The 11,505-nt window shown below is 41.0% G+C and overlaps 1 protein-coding gene across 1 annotated transcript; it reads right to left on the bottom strand.

Moving 5' to 3' along the window:
* Positions 1–6,032: 6,032 nt before the first annotated feature.
* etaa1a (ETAA1 activator of ATR kinase a) lies at positions 6,033–10,350 on the bottom strand. Its single transcript, XM_029776706.1, has 6 exons — positions 10,046–10,350; positions 9,518–9,652; positions 9,325–9,404; positions 8,965–9,074; positions 7,132–8,861; positions 6,033–6,840 (listed from the first exon to the last, which is right to left on the bottom strand). The coding sequence occupies exons 1-6, from the start codon at positions 10,185–10,187 to the stop codon at positions 6,716–6,718; spliced, it is 2,322 nt and encodes a 773-aa protein (XP_029632566.1). The 5' UTR covers positions 10,188–10,350; the 3' UTR covers positions 6,033–6,715.
* Positions 10,351–11,505: the final 1,155 nt, after the last annotated feature.

The following is an 11,505-nucleotide window of genomic DNA, read 5'->3' on the forward strand; positions in this document are numbered from 1 at the left end:
CTGTTTGTGATTTGGACTTTCAGCGAATCTCAAGATTTATTTTTAAACAGCCCAACATGAAAGACCCAACTTCAAAAATGCCATTTTGGCCCCTCCAAATAATCTTGCCAAATGGCTGAACCCTACACAAATACAATTACGACCAATGTGTAATTTCAGACACTTTTTTTTTTGTGGGGTGGGACAAATTTCCCTTGATTTCAACATGTCTTGAGTTTTTTTTTGGGGGGGGGGACGAGTGAAGTCGATTCCATTGCATGGTTCTTTTAGATGAAGGATACAAGGAAAATGTACCCATGAATAATGCATAGAAAGGTACCATAAATGCAGTTGACAGTTTGTTGGAACGTTTAAACATTTTGCATCTAAAAGCTTTCATTGAACATTCGACAAAGACCGTAGTAGTTAGTAAATCCCGGCAGTACTGATGGCCATGGATAGATAACCTGTGAAAGAAGCGCCAACTGTTGCGCCTTTATTCTCATGAAAGGAAACCGTACTCGATTTGAACCTCTGGTCGATCTTGAGGACCTTTTATACTGTTAGGAAAACCTCTGGGTGGCTTAGTAGCTCAGGTTACTGAAAATGCTCCAGTGTGAAAAGGGACAGCACAAGTTGGAATGAACTCCAGACATCCTACAGTTCCACTAACATAGGGGGAAAATCTGCCTCATTTGTACAGATGTCATAATCAATTTCTCTGAGGTGTGAATGACTAAACCAGAACTTCTAGACCAGAACCCATAGCTCAACCTGAAGCGAACTGTCGAGCAATAGAGAAAGTTAGTGTAGGTTGGCTTTGGAGAATAGAGAGTTTGGTGAGAGTTGCTTGACAGGGTTGGGGTCAATTATAATTTAAATGTGAAGTACAAATTGTTCAGCATAATAGAACTACACATCTCTTAGCCTTTGAGAAAAGTAGCTTGTCATTCTTGAATCGTGTGATGGAATTCCCTCCCAAAAGAGAATGTATAGCTTTCCAAAAACCCAACTCCCTTGGTGATAGATTCCCTGTTAATGAAAACCACTCTCTGACCGATCTCCCAGCGGAGCTTCATGTGGTTCTGATTACTCTGGGCTACTTAGTTCCACAAAATTTCATTCAGCCCACTAGTGTTTTAATGATTGTCGGTTTTCCAGCTCTTTTAATGAGGTTCGCTCGTAAGTAGCCTGTGCCCTGTGGGTGTTCAAAAGCCATTTTCATCAAATGACCTGTATATTTGTTTGCTGTACAATAAAATAAGTTGGGTAATAAGAATTACTGATTGAGCCTTCAAGATTATTCACCTCGCATGGGAACCATGCTCGTTAATATCCAAAAATGCTTATTTTGGATTAGCTGACTAAATTCAACTCCATGGTGAAGAAAGTTTCTGATGAACTCCAGCACCGTTGTTGAGCAGAGAGCAGGTTTTGTAAAATCACAATCTACAGATTGTGTAACGTTGCCTTCTTAGAGAAACAGAAACGAGCAAACGTCTGTGCTGATTACCTTTTAATAAAAAAGTATGGATTTCAAAACATAGGTAGAAGGTAAGCGTTTCATAATTTACATTTTTTAAAGTATTGACCTTGGGCGAATCAATATTCTGAGCTGAATTCCACAAAGCCTGGTCTCTGCTCAACTCCATTGGAGGAGTTAATCAGAAACCCTGCACCATGGAGTTGAGTTTAGTCAGCAAATGTTGTACCAAAAGTCTGTAGTTCCTTGACTATGCAGCGTTAAAGAAACCAAATACATGAATTACCATCTATCAAGAATAAACTTGGTCTCGGCATCCATCCTAATATTAATCCAGTGAGAACACCGTGTATCAACATCCCATGTCAATAAGATTCGATTTTGCTCAAATGACTTGCAAGCTTTCAGGTTTCCCTGAGATGGGTGAACTGACTGATCAGTTGTTTCAGGCAAAGCAACAAAGAGTTATGTTACGAGGATGTGACTTGACAGAGATTACAGGATATCAAGACAGAGGACCCTAAAGTGAATATTCCCTCTCCTTCCTCGTGCCCGACCCGTTGTCAGAGAGGGATATGGCCCCTGGCGGGATGCCCGGTACAATGTGTCTGTCCCAAATGGTAGCCTACTCCCTATATATTGCACTACTTTTGACCAGAGCCCTCTGGGCCAAAAGCAGTGCACTATATAGGGGATAGGGTGCCATTTGGGATGAAGGAAGCCTAGAAGTATCAGTGTCCTGACTGATTGGGATGAGACTAATTAATGGAACACCGTGAGTTGGGGCAAAGAAGGGGTCATTGGGAGTTCAATGCAATTCTCAGATAACGTAATTTCACCTGAAGCGAATGTCAGGTGGCTGCAACAGGGAAACATTATCGTCAGTAAACACTAGAGGTCGACCGATTAATCAGGGCCGATTTCAGGTTCTCATAACAATCGGTAATCGGTATTTTTGGCCACCGATAATTTAAAAAAAAAATATATATATTTTTTGTATTTTTTTTACACCTTTATTTAACTAGGCAAGTCAGATTAAGAACACATTCTTATTTTCAATGACGGCCTAGGAACGGGGGTTAACTGCCTTGTTCAGGGGGGATTCGGGGATTCGTTTTTGCAACCTTCTGGTTACTAGTCCAACGCTCTAACCACTTGCCTTACATTGCACTCCATGAGGAGCCTGCATGGCAGGCTGACTACCTGTTACGTGAGGGCAGCAAGAAGCCAAGGTAAGTTGCTAGCTAGCATTAAACTTATCTTATAAAAAACAATCAATCTTAACATAATCACTAGTTAACTACACATGGTTGATGATATTACTAGTTTATCTAACGTGTCCTGCGTTGCATATAATCGATGTGGTGCCTGTTCATTTCTCATCGAATCATAGCCTACTTCGACAAACGGGTGAGGATTTAACAAGCGCATTTGCGAAAAAAATCACTGTTGTTGCACCAATGTACCTAACCATAAACATCAATGCCTTTAAAATCAATATACAAGTATATTTTTAAACCTGCATATTTAGTTTATTGCCTGCTAACATGAAATTGTGTCACTGCTCTTGCGTTCATTGCCTGGCTCGTTGCGAACTAATTTGCCAGAATTTTACGTAATTATGACATACCATTGAAGGTTGTGCAATGTAACAGGAATATTTAGACATAGAGATGCCACCCGTTAGATAAAATATGGACCGGTTCCGTATTTCACTGAAACAAAAAAACATTTTGTTTTCGAGATGATAGTTTCCGGATTCGACCATATTAATGACCTATGGCTCGTATTTCTGTGTGTTTATTATATTATAATTAAGTCTATGATTTGATAGAGCAGTCTGACTGAGTGGTGGTAGGCACCAGCAGGCTCGTAAGCATTCATTCATACAGCATTTTCATGCGTTTTGCCAGCAGCTCTTCGCAATGCATTGCGCTGTTTATGACTTCAAGCCTGTCAACTCCCAAGATGAGGCTGGTGTAACCGATGTGAAATGTCTAGCTAGTTAGCGGGTGCGCGCTAATAGCGTTTCAAACGTCACTCGCTCTGAGACTTGGGAGTGGTTGTTCCCCTTGCTCTGCATGGGTAACGCTGCTTCGAGGGTGGCTGTTGTCGATGTGTTCATGGTTTGAGCCCAGGTAGGGGCGAGGAGAGGGACGGAAACTATACAGTTACACTGGCAATACTAAAGTGCCTATAAGAACATCCAATAGTCAAAGGTACATGAAATACAAATCGTATAGAGAGAAATAGTCCTATAATTCCTATAATAACTACAACCTAAAACTTCTTACCTGGGAATATTGAAGACTCATGTTAAAAGGAACCACCAGCTTTCATATGTTCCCATGTTCTGAGCATGGAACTTAAATGTTAGCTTTTTTACATGGCACATATTGCACTTTTACTTTCTTCTCCAACACTTTGTTTTTGCATTATTTAAACCAAATTGAACATGTTTCATTATTTGAGGCTAAATTGATTTTATTGATGTATTATATTAAGTTAAAATAAGTGTTCATTCAGTATTGTTGTAATTGTCATTATTACAAATAAATGTTTAAAAAAAGTACAAATCGGCATCGGCTTTTTTGGTCCTCCAATAATCGGTACCGGCGGTAAAATCATAATCAGTCAACCTCTAGTAAACACTTTCGGACATCTTGTTCTAAGTGTCAGGTGGGCCATAAAACCACAAACTGTTCCCCTTTGGTGTGTCATAGGTGATATCATTACAAAACTCCTACCAGTTTTCTTTAAAACATTTGCAATAAGGAACTGTGAAATATTGTTATTTACATTTGGCAAGAGAGGGTCTAGTCAAATCCCTTTACAAACAGATACTTAAAAAAAAAATGAAACAACAATAGCATTGTAAGTCCAGTAGGTAGGAGATTGGCATCTTGGTGCCACTGATTTGCAGCAACAATGCTGTGCACCCAGACTACCGGTACAGTTACACACCAGTCTGATGATAATGCGACTCTCCTTACATGTGCCCCAGCCGGGGTGGGTAGCAAGCCTCTCCATCAGACAGCTGCCAGCCTACTAACGAAGAGACCTGACGAGTCCGTCCGGATGGGTTGACTGCATAGGCTGGGCTGCTGAGCAAGGTGCCTCGGAGCACTCCTCGAATGAAACTGAAATGCACTGAGTGGTGTGTGTGCTGGGTTGAATGGTTTGCCAAGCTTTATAGACTTAAAGATTCAGTCCCAGATCTTAAGCACTTAGAAATTCATAAAATATCATACGAATTGAAAAAAATAATAATTTGCTCGTGAGCACTACCTTAAACTGTGTGAAATTATACAAATGCCCTGGAGCATCACTTTAATAGTCCCTAAAGGTTTTGGGTGGTGTGTGTGTCTGCGCTGGATTGAAGGGTTTACCATAGACATTACATTAATATTCCTTTGTCTCTAATGTCTATGGTTTGTCCCATCAACACGGTGAGCAGAGCTTGCAGGCAGACCAATACAGCTCCTCAAATAACCGAGTGTAAAGGATCTATGTAATAAAGTGATACATGGTGTGGATGTGATTGAAGTGGGGCCAAATCCAAACGAGCGGACTGTTCAGTCAGGGCCAGATCCTGAGGCTCCCACGGTGCAAACTGATATTCGAGTATGGCTGAAGGATTCATAAGATCCCAAGTTACAGGACGCTGAAAGGGTTCAGGTCTCTACTCACACGCTCTACCAGACTGCATGTGTGGTGTAGTCGAAGGCTAACCGCTTTCAAACCTTCCTAAAGCCCTGTTTATACCTGGTTCTAACAGGCATAATTTGTTCTTATCTTGTCCACATCCTGATTGTGGCTACATTTTTAGACAAGTGTAGACAATTAAAAGACACATTGTTATCTAATTGTGATCAGATCTTCCTGACCAACTCCGGAGGTAGTCGGGGACCCATTGTATCCGGATATCAATCAAGTGTAAACAGATCTGAATGAAACTATTGAAATCATTATACAGGTCTATAAATTAATTGGCATAGCACCATTGTCTTATGGCATCAATTAACTGTCTTAAAATTAAAAAATGAACATTATTTTGAAAGAATATCTCAAGAAATGTACATACAGGGTACATGTACATACCAGGATATCTGGTCACAATGTGGACAGACATTTTACTTGCATGTCTAGATGCAACAGCTATGTGGGCACAATCAAAATGTGGATAAGATCAAGAAAGGTTAGATAGGTATAAACAAGGCTTAAACCATGTGTGCATCCTAAATGCCACACTACTCCCTATTTAGTTCCCTATGGGCCCTGGTCAAAAGTAGTGCACTATACAGGGAATAGGATGCCATTTGGGACGCAAAACCATCTCTGTTGAACACACTACTCATTACTATGTGTGCCGGCCCTAAAGGAACTCATTGTACTGTGTTGACTGTTGCATCATACTGGTTATTTTGTGCGTAGTGACAGTAGTTCTTACATTTCTTCTTGTGGAATACAACAATTGAGTGTATGCTAAAGGAAGCGTGACCTTCCATGACACAGAAACAAAAGGACACTAGATGTCACTGCTGTACACAACATAGTATTGTCTGGAAAAAGGGGGGGAATCCTTTCGCAACTTTAATATCTGTGTGCCATCTTTTGAGGCAGTTTCATTATTGTGAAAATGACAAACATAAACAATGTAAAAAAAAATATATATAAAATATATAAAACATATGATCGTTTTTTCGGACTGAGCACAAGGCGACTCGTGTTTTATATCAGAAAACTGCTCATGTTGTGATGCTGTCATTTACACAACTGATATACAATATAATGAAAAGGCTTAGCCTATTCTGCAAACGCAACTGATAACATACTCCCTGAAAAGAGGTTATTGATTATTTAAAAAAGTTGATTTATTAACAGTTGTGTTAATACATTCATGTAAATAAGAACATTTATATTAATACTATTAAAATCTTATTCAGGAATGGATTGAGTGATTTAAATTATGAGACAAAGGCACAGCAGCTCTAACCTCGTACAACCATCCTGGACTAGCGAGCTTACATTCTGTTTTGCTAAGAGATCAGGATGGTAGTACGAGGCTACAACAACTCTATAGTGGGTTTACTTTCAAGAGCTCTGTCTGGTCAGTCTAGCACAAGAGCTCTGTATGGTCAGTCTAGCACAAGAGCTCTGTATGGTCAGTCTAGCACAAGTCAGCGTTTAGAGTAAGCCAACACTGTCCAACTAGAACTCTGAATCTTCTTGTACATGTGCACTGTACCAGAATCAGGTTGGAGCCCTTAGGTTGTGGGCCGTCTGCATCCGTTGCCGTCTCTTCTCCATGGCCTGCTGTTTCTTCAGTTCAATCTCCACCACAGAACATTTCCCAGCTGCTTGGGTTGAAGCGGAAGCTGAAAATAAATGATAGGCAGATGAGTCAGAGGAGGGTTACGCCATCATTGATTCTCAGTGAAGTACAAGTCTAATGAATATTACTATTTTATCACAGCAATAGAAGGGTTCAGTATTCTGGGGCCAAATGAAAGTGAGTAAATGCTTTAATCCAACGTCCACTATTTTTTTTTTAATTTGAACCTTGCATTGACGTCAATACGCTTACACGTTTCAAGTTGAGATTCGTGCCTTTTTCACAGCTGCATAACACATTTGTTTGCCATCTCAGACAATTCAAGGTAGCTTACCTTTGTTGGTCACAGGGATGACAGGGTTGGACGTGCAGCCAGACGGTCTCTTAAAGGTGAACCGAGTGGGGGTTTCAGTCACATTGACAGGTGACGGGAATGACGACAGCCGCGCTCCACTCCCAGTGCCTTGTTGATTAGCTGTGCTCCCAGCTACACAAGTGCTTTTGACCCGAGTACTTTGGTATGGCCCTTCTCCTGCCGCAGGGTTCAGTGGCCTATATGTGGAGATAGAGGTAGCATTTCCAGCTGAGGCATTGTAACTCGGTCTTTTACAACCAGAGACCACAGTAACAGGTACTTTGTTGTTATTGAGAGAGTGGGTGGAAGTGCTACCGTTCCCGGGGGCCGATTGTGAATAAACTGAAATGTTGGGATATTTGGATTGTGTGGTCTCGGTCGTTTGATTTACATTGTATCTGCTGCTATTCAAAGGTGCAGAGACAGGGACAAACGTGTGTCTTTCGGTCTGATTACTGGGCAGGGATTGGGAGCGTGTGAAAACAGGGTCCTCCATGGTCTGTACCTGGCTTTCCAGGTTATCACATGCTTGGCACAATAGGTCATCGTCTTTGTCATCCCAGATGGAGTCAGAAGCAAAGAGAGAGTCCAAGTCGTCCTCTGGGATGACGCCGTGGCTAGCTGGGGCCTTGATGATACCTGTTCCCTTCATATTGTTGTTCTCTGTGAGCTTGTGGCAAGAGCTATTATCAACCTGAAGGGGCCACGTTGAATAAGAGTTGGAGGTTGTGGTGCTCGAGCTGGTTGAGATCGATGTACTTTGAAAAAGAGGCACCTGCGGCCAAGCCTTTATTCCATTAGACTGGTGCTGCGTTTGCTGGCTAAGTTGGTAACCGCACTCCATAGACGGGGCTTTGTTGATTGGAAAGAGACTTGGTTGGTTTTGCTGTACATTCCTATGTGGTGCTGGTTTGACAGTGTCGGGGACATTTCCTGCTTTTGGTAATGCCTCCGAGAGGATACTTTTCGCTTGTACATTAGGATTTGCTTCAAGCGTGAAGGTTTTTCTGTTTTTCACAGTTTCATTCTGTCCTTTAGACACAGCTGGTTTTATGTCTCTACTTCCTTGAAGAGCATTTTTGGAAATGGCTGAGGGGTTGATGTTTTCATGTTTTGTTTCATTCAACCTTCTTTGGGTTGAACAATGATTAGGAGCAGCAAAGAGCTCTGGGTTTTGGGTCATCTCAAAAACCAGCGAGTCATCCAGCATATCGTCATTTTCCCAGTCGTCGTCAAAGTTATTATTTGCTGAGCTTCTTTTGACAGGATGCGATGAGGAGACGGTCGAAGTGTGGCCATGTATGGAATCAGGATATTTTCCAGGAATTACTTTGGAGGACACAGTGGGAGCAGTCTTCACCTCCAAGGACAGAGGCAACGAATTCTGACTTAAGTTACCACTTATGTGTTGAGTTGGTCCATCAAATAAAAAATCCATATCATCTTCCATCTCATGGTCAGGAGGTATCTGGTCTTTGGAGTTTCTCATGTTGTTTGTTTTAAGGGCGGACTGTGTGCGTTCAGGTGTGCCATTACTCAGTAAGGGCGGAGGCTGGTTCTCGTTGCCATCTAAATCCAATATGTTCTCCGAGTCTGACAGAAGCTCCAAACTCTGCTTGTGCATATCATTGACTCGTTCTTCGTCTTGCCTTAACATGTTGAAATCAAACTGTTTCGCCAACTTTAAAAGGTCGTCCACTCCATTTGGCCTGTAGGGAAAAAAATATAAAAATGTAGATATTTGCAAGTGACAAGCTCTGTTTTAATAACTGTACAATGTAGGAGAGTATGTTATGTTGTCTTGGGGAATACCTTGGGGATTTCTTCTTGGCCCTGGGCTGCTGCATCTCTGGGGTGCAGGGAATTGCACTGTCTCCAATCCACTGGAGCAAGGATGACTCTGGAACTACAGGTCTCCCATGCTTAAATAAGATCAATTATACAAAATATTACTACAGTAAATATTTCAGAGCAACATAACATAGTATTTGTGAGTAATGAACAGCACTATACTAAGAAAGAGCCCAATGAAGAAGATTGGCTATATGATGAAGTATGAGAAGAAAAAAAATCACATCACTGGGTCTAGTAATGAACATTGTTCTAGTTTCAACATTTGAAAACATTTATTTGATGGCACACTTGTGGCTAGCTAGCCAGAGTGTTACCAACCTTGGGAGCTATCCTGTTGACGATTTCGGAAATGTCCACAATTCCAACATTTGCAGAGTACTTCTTGCCTCTTTTGCTAACTAAGAAGGAACATGAAAAAGGTTAAGACAGATACGCTGAGGTAAACTTTAAAAATGTAACACTGCGTAGCCTGGCTACATGTATAGTTATATTGACATGTGAATATAATTGCCTGTCCTAAGGGGTGATGGGGAAGTGGCATCCCAAACGATATCCTGTTGAAGTTCTGATTCATTCATTGGTGACTCTCCTTTGTTGAATACATTGTTGTATCTTGATCTTGTCACACGAGTTGGCGTCTTGAAATCTGATGTTAGATATGTGAATGATTATGTAATTGGCACACGTGGTAACAGTTAGCTAACTAACTAGCTAAACAAAAAAAGTAGCTAGCTACATGCCATTAACTCCTAGCTAGTTAGCAAACTAAACTTCCTTCAACATGGAGTGGAGTTTACTCAGCTACTAGCTAGCTAGCTTTGGGCACCATCTAGCTCGAACACAGCTAATGTTATATAAGTTAACTAGCTAGCACAAGTAACGTTAGTAGATCAACACTGTACATAAGCTATGTACGGTACATAGCTAATTCGCTGTTTTCATAGCTTACGGGCTACAGGAATAGCTATTTAGCTAGCTACTTAGCTGAATCAGTGTGTGGTCATTTCAACACATCATTCGTGGCTTGCAAGCTACTGACCTTGACAGGTTTTTGGAGAATCAACAAGAGATGGAGTTGCTTGCGTTTGTTTGGGGCTTCTTCTCAGTCTGTTTGTTTTCGGTTTCCCTCCACCTTGCATGCTCTCGTCTGTCATACTGTTCGCAGGGATAGTAATTGGCATTTATAGTGAAACTTTATATAAAGATATGTAGGTACCAGAATGTATTTAAATACATAATGTAATAGCGAAATGTAGACAAGTTGTTTTGGAACAACATCAGCGATTCAAACATTCCGCCATGATTCAGTCCGACTTCCGTTTCAGAACGTTTCTTTTCTTCCGAGGGCATCCAATTTGCGTTGTTGCTGCGCATCACACGCGTCACAAGCATGCATAGAGATACAACTAAAATAACTACTGTTCCGAATTGGAAATGTTAGCTTTGTTATGAATTATTTTGTTACATTTGGTTAAATAAAGGATACATTAAATTATTCTTATTATTATTTATCTCTATATTCAATGGCATAGTCCATGTGTATTATGTGGTCAAGATCTTTATATGGCACAGCTTTCTCTGAAGCCACGGTGTCCGTTTATCATCAAGCCCATCAACCTACCCACCCCCTTTACCTACTACAGTAGGCCTACTGTTATTAGGATATATATTTTTAATGTAACTTGAATGTAATGTAAATGGATAATGTATATTTTTTACATTTCACCCAAGCAATGACTATCAGAATGGACATTTAACTTTTTTCCTTTTTTGTTCTTGAAAAAAAAAATCGCTTATGAGAAATTGTATGAATTGTATTTCCATTTTTGTCCCTGGCTCCTATAATATATTTGTTGCGGGCCTCATCAGGCTCTTTCTCAGAAAAGACTGGAGGCAATGTCTGCTGCTGCTGCAGCATGGTGAAAAGTCACAGTAACACCCTCTGTCACACCAAATGTGAACACTCCGCCCAAATGATAGTGAGATGAAAGAGCAGGGGCCATAGGCCCGTCACTTCCAATTTAGGTATGAAGCGTCAAACCCACAGCCAGGAGATGCCTTGGTGGCCTCTATTGTTGGAAAATTCTAAACCAAAATGTCATTTGCCTTGGAGGGAATACCATGACTGTACAGAGCCCCACGCCTCAACACATTGGCAGTACTTCATTTGTTTATCTAGCCATAGGTGATTATATGGCACCTAATGGCGAAGCACTAATTGGTGAGTTCATTATGGGAATGTCATTGGTGTGAATGGAGCATATTGCAGATCACAGTAACAGCTGTGGTAGTTTGGTGGAATCCAGCACTGTCTGCTCCTCTCGTGCCTGAGTGCTTTCCACTGGCAGTGTGGGGGTTCATCAGAAACCAGTGGGCATGAATTTGAGCGGCAAGATATAAACATACAGATAAATGTAATTCCTTGCAGGCTACAATAGGTGATAATCTGGACATATAGAATATGCCAAATATTTGCTGGCTCCTCTAGGCTACTTTTGT

The sequence above is a fragment of the Salmo trutta genome, chromosome 14 (assembly GCF_901001165.1).
Source record: "Salmo trutta chromosome 14, fSalTru1.1, whole genome shotgun sequence".
NCBI classification, from domain to species: Eukaryota; Metazoa; Chordata; class Actinopteri; order Salmoniformes; family Salmonidae; genus Salmo; species Salmo trutta.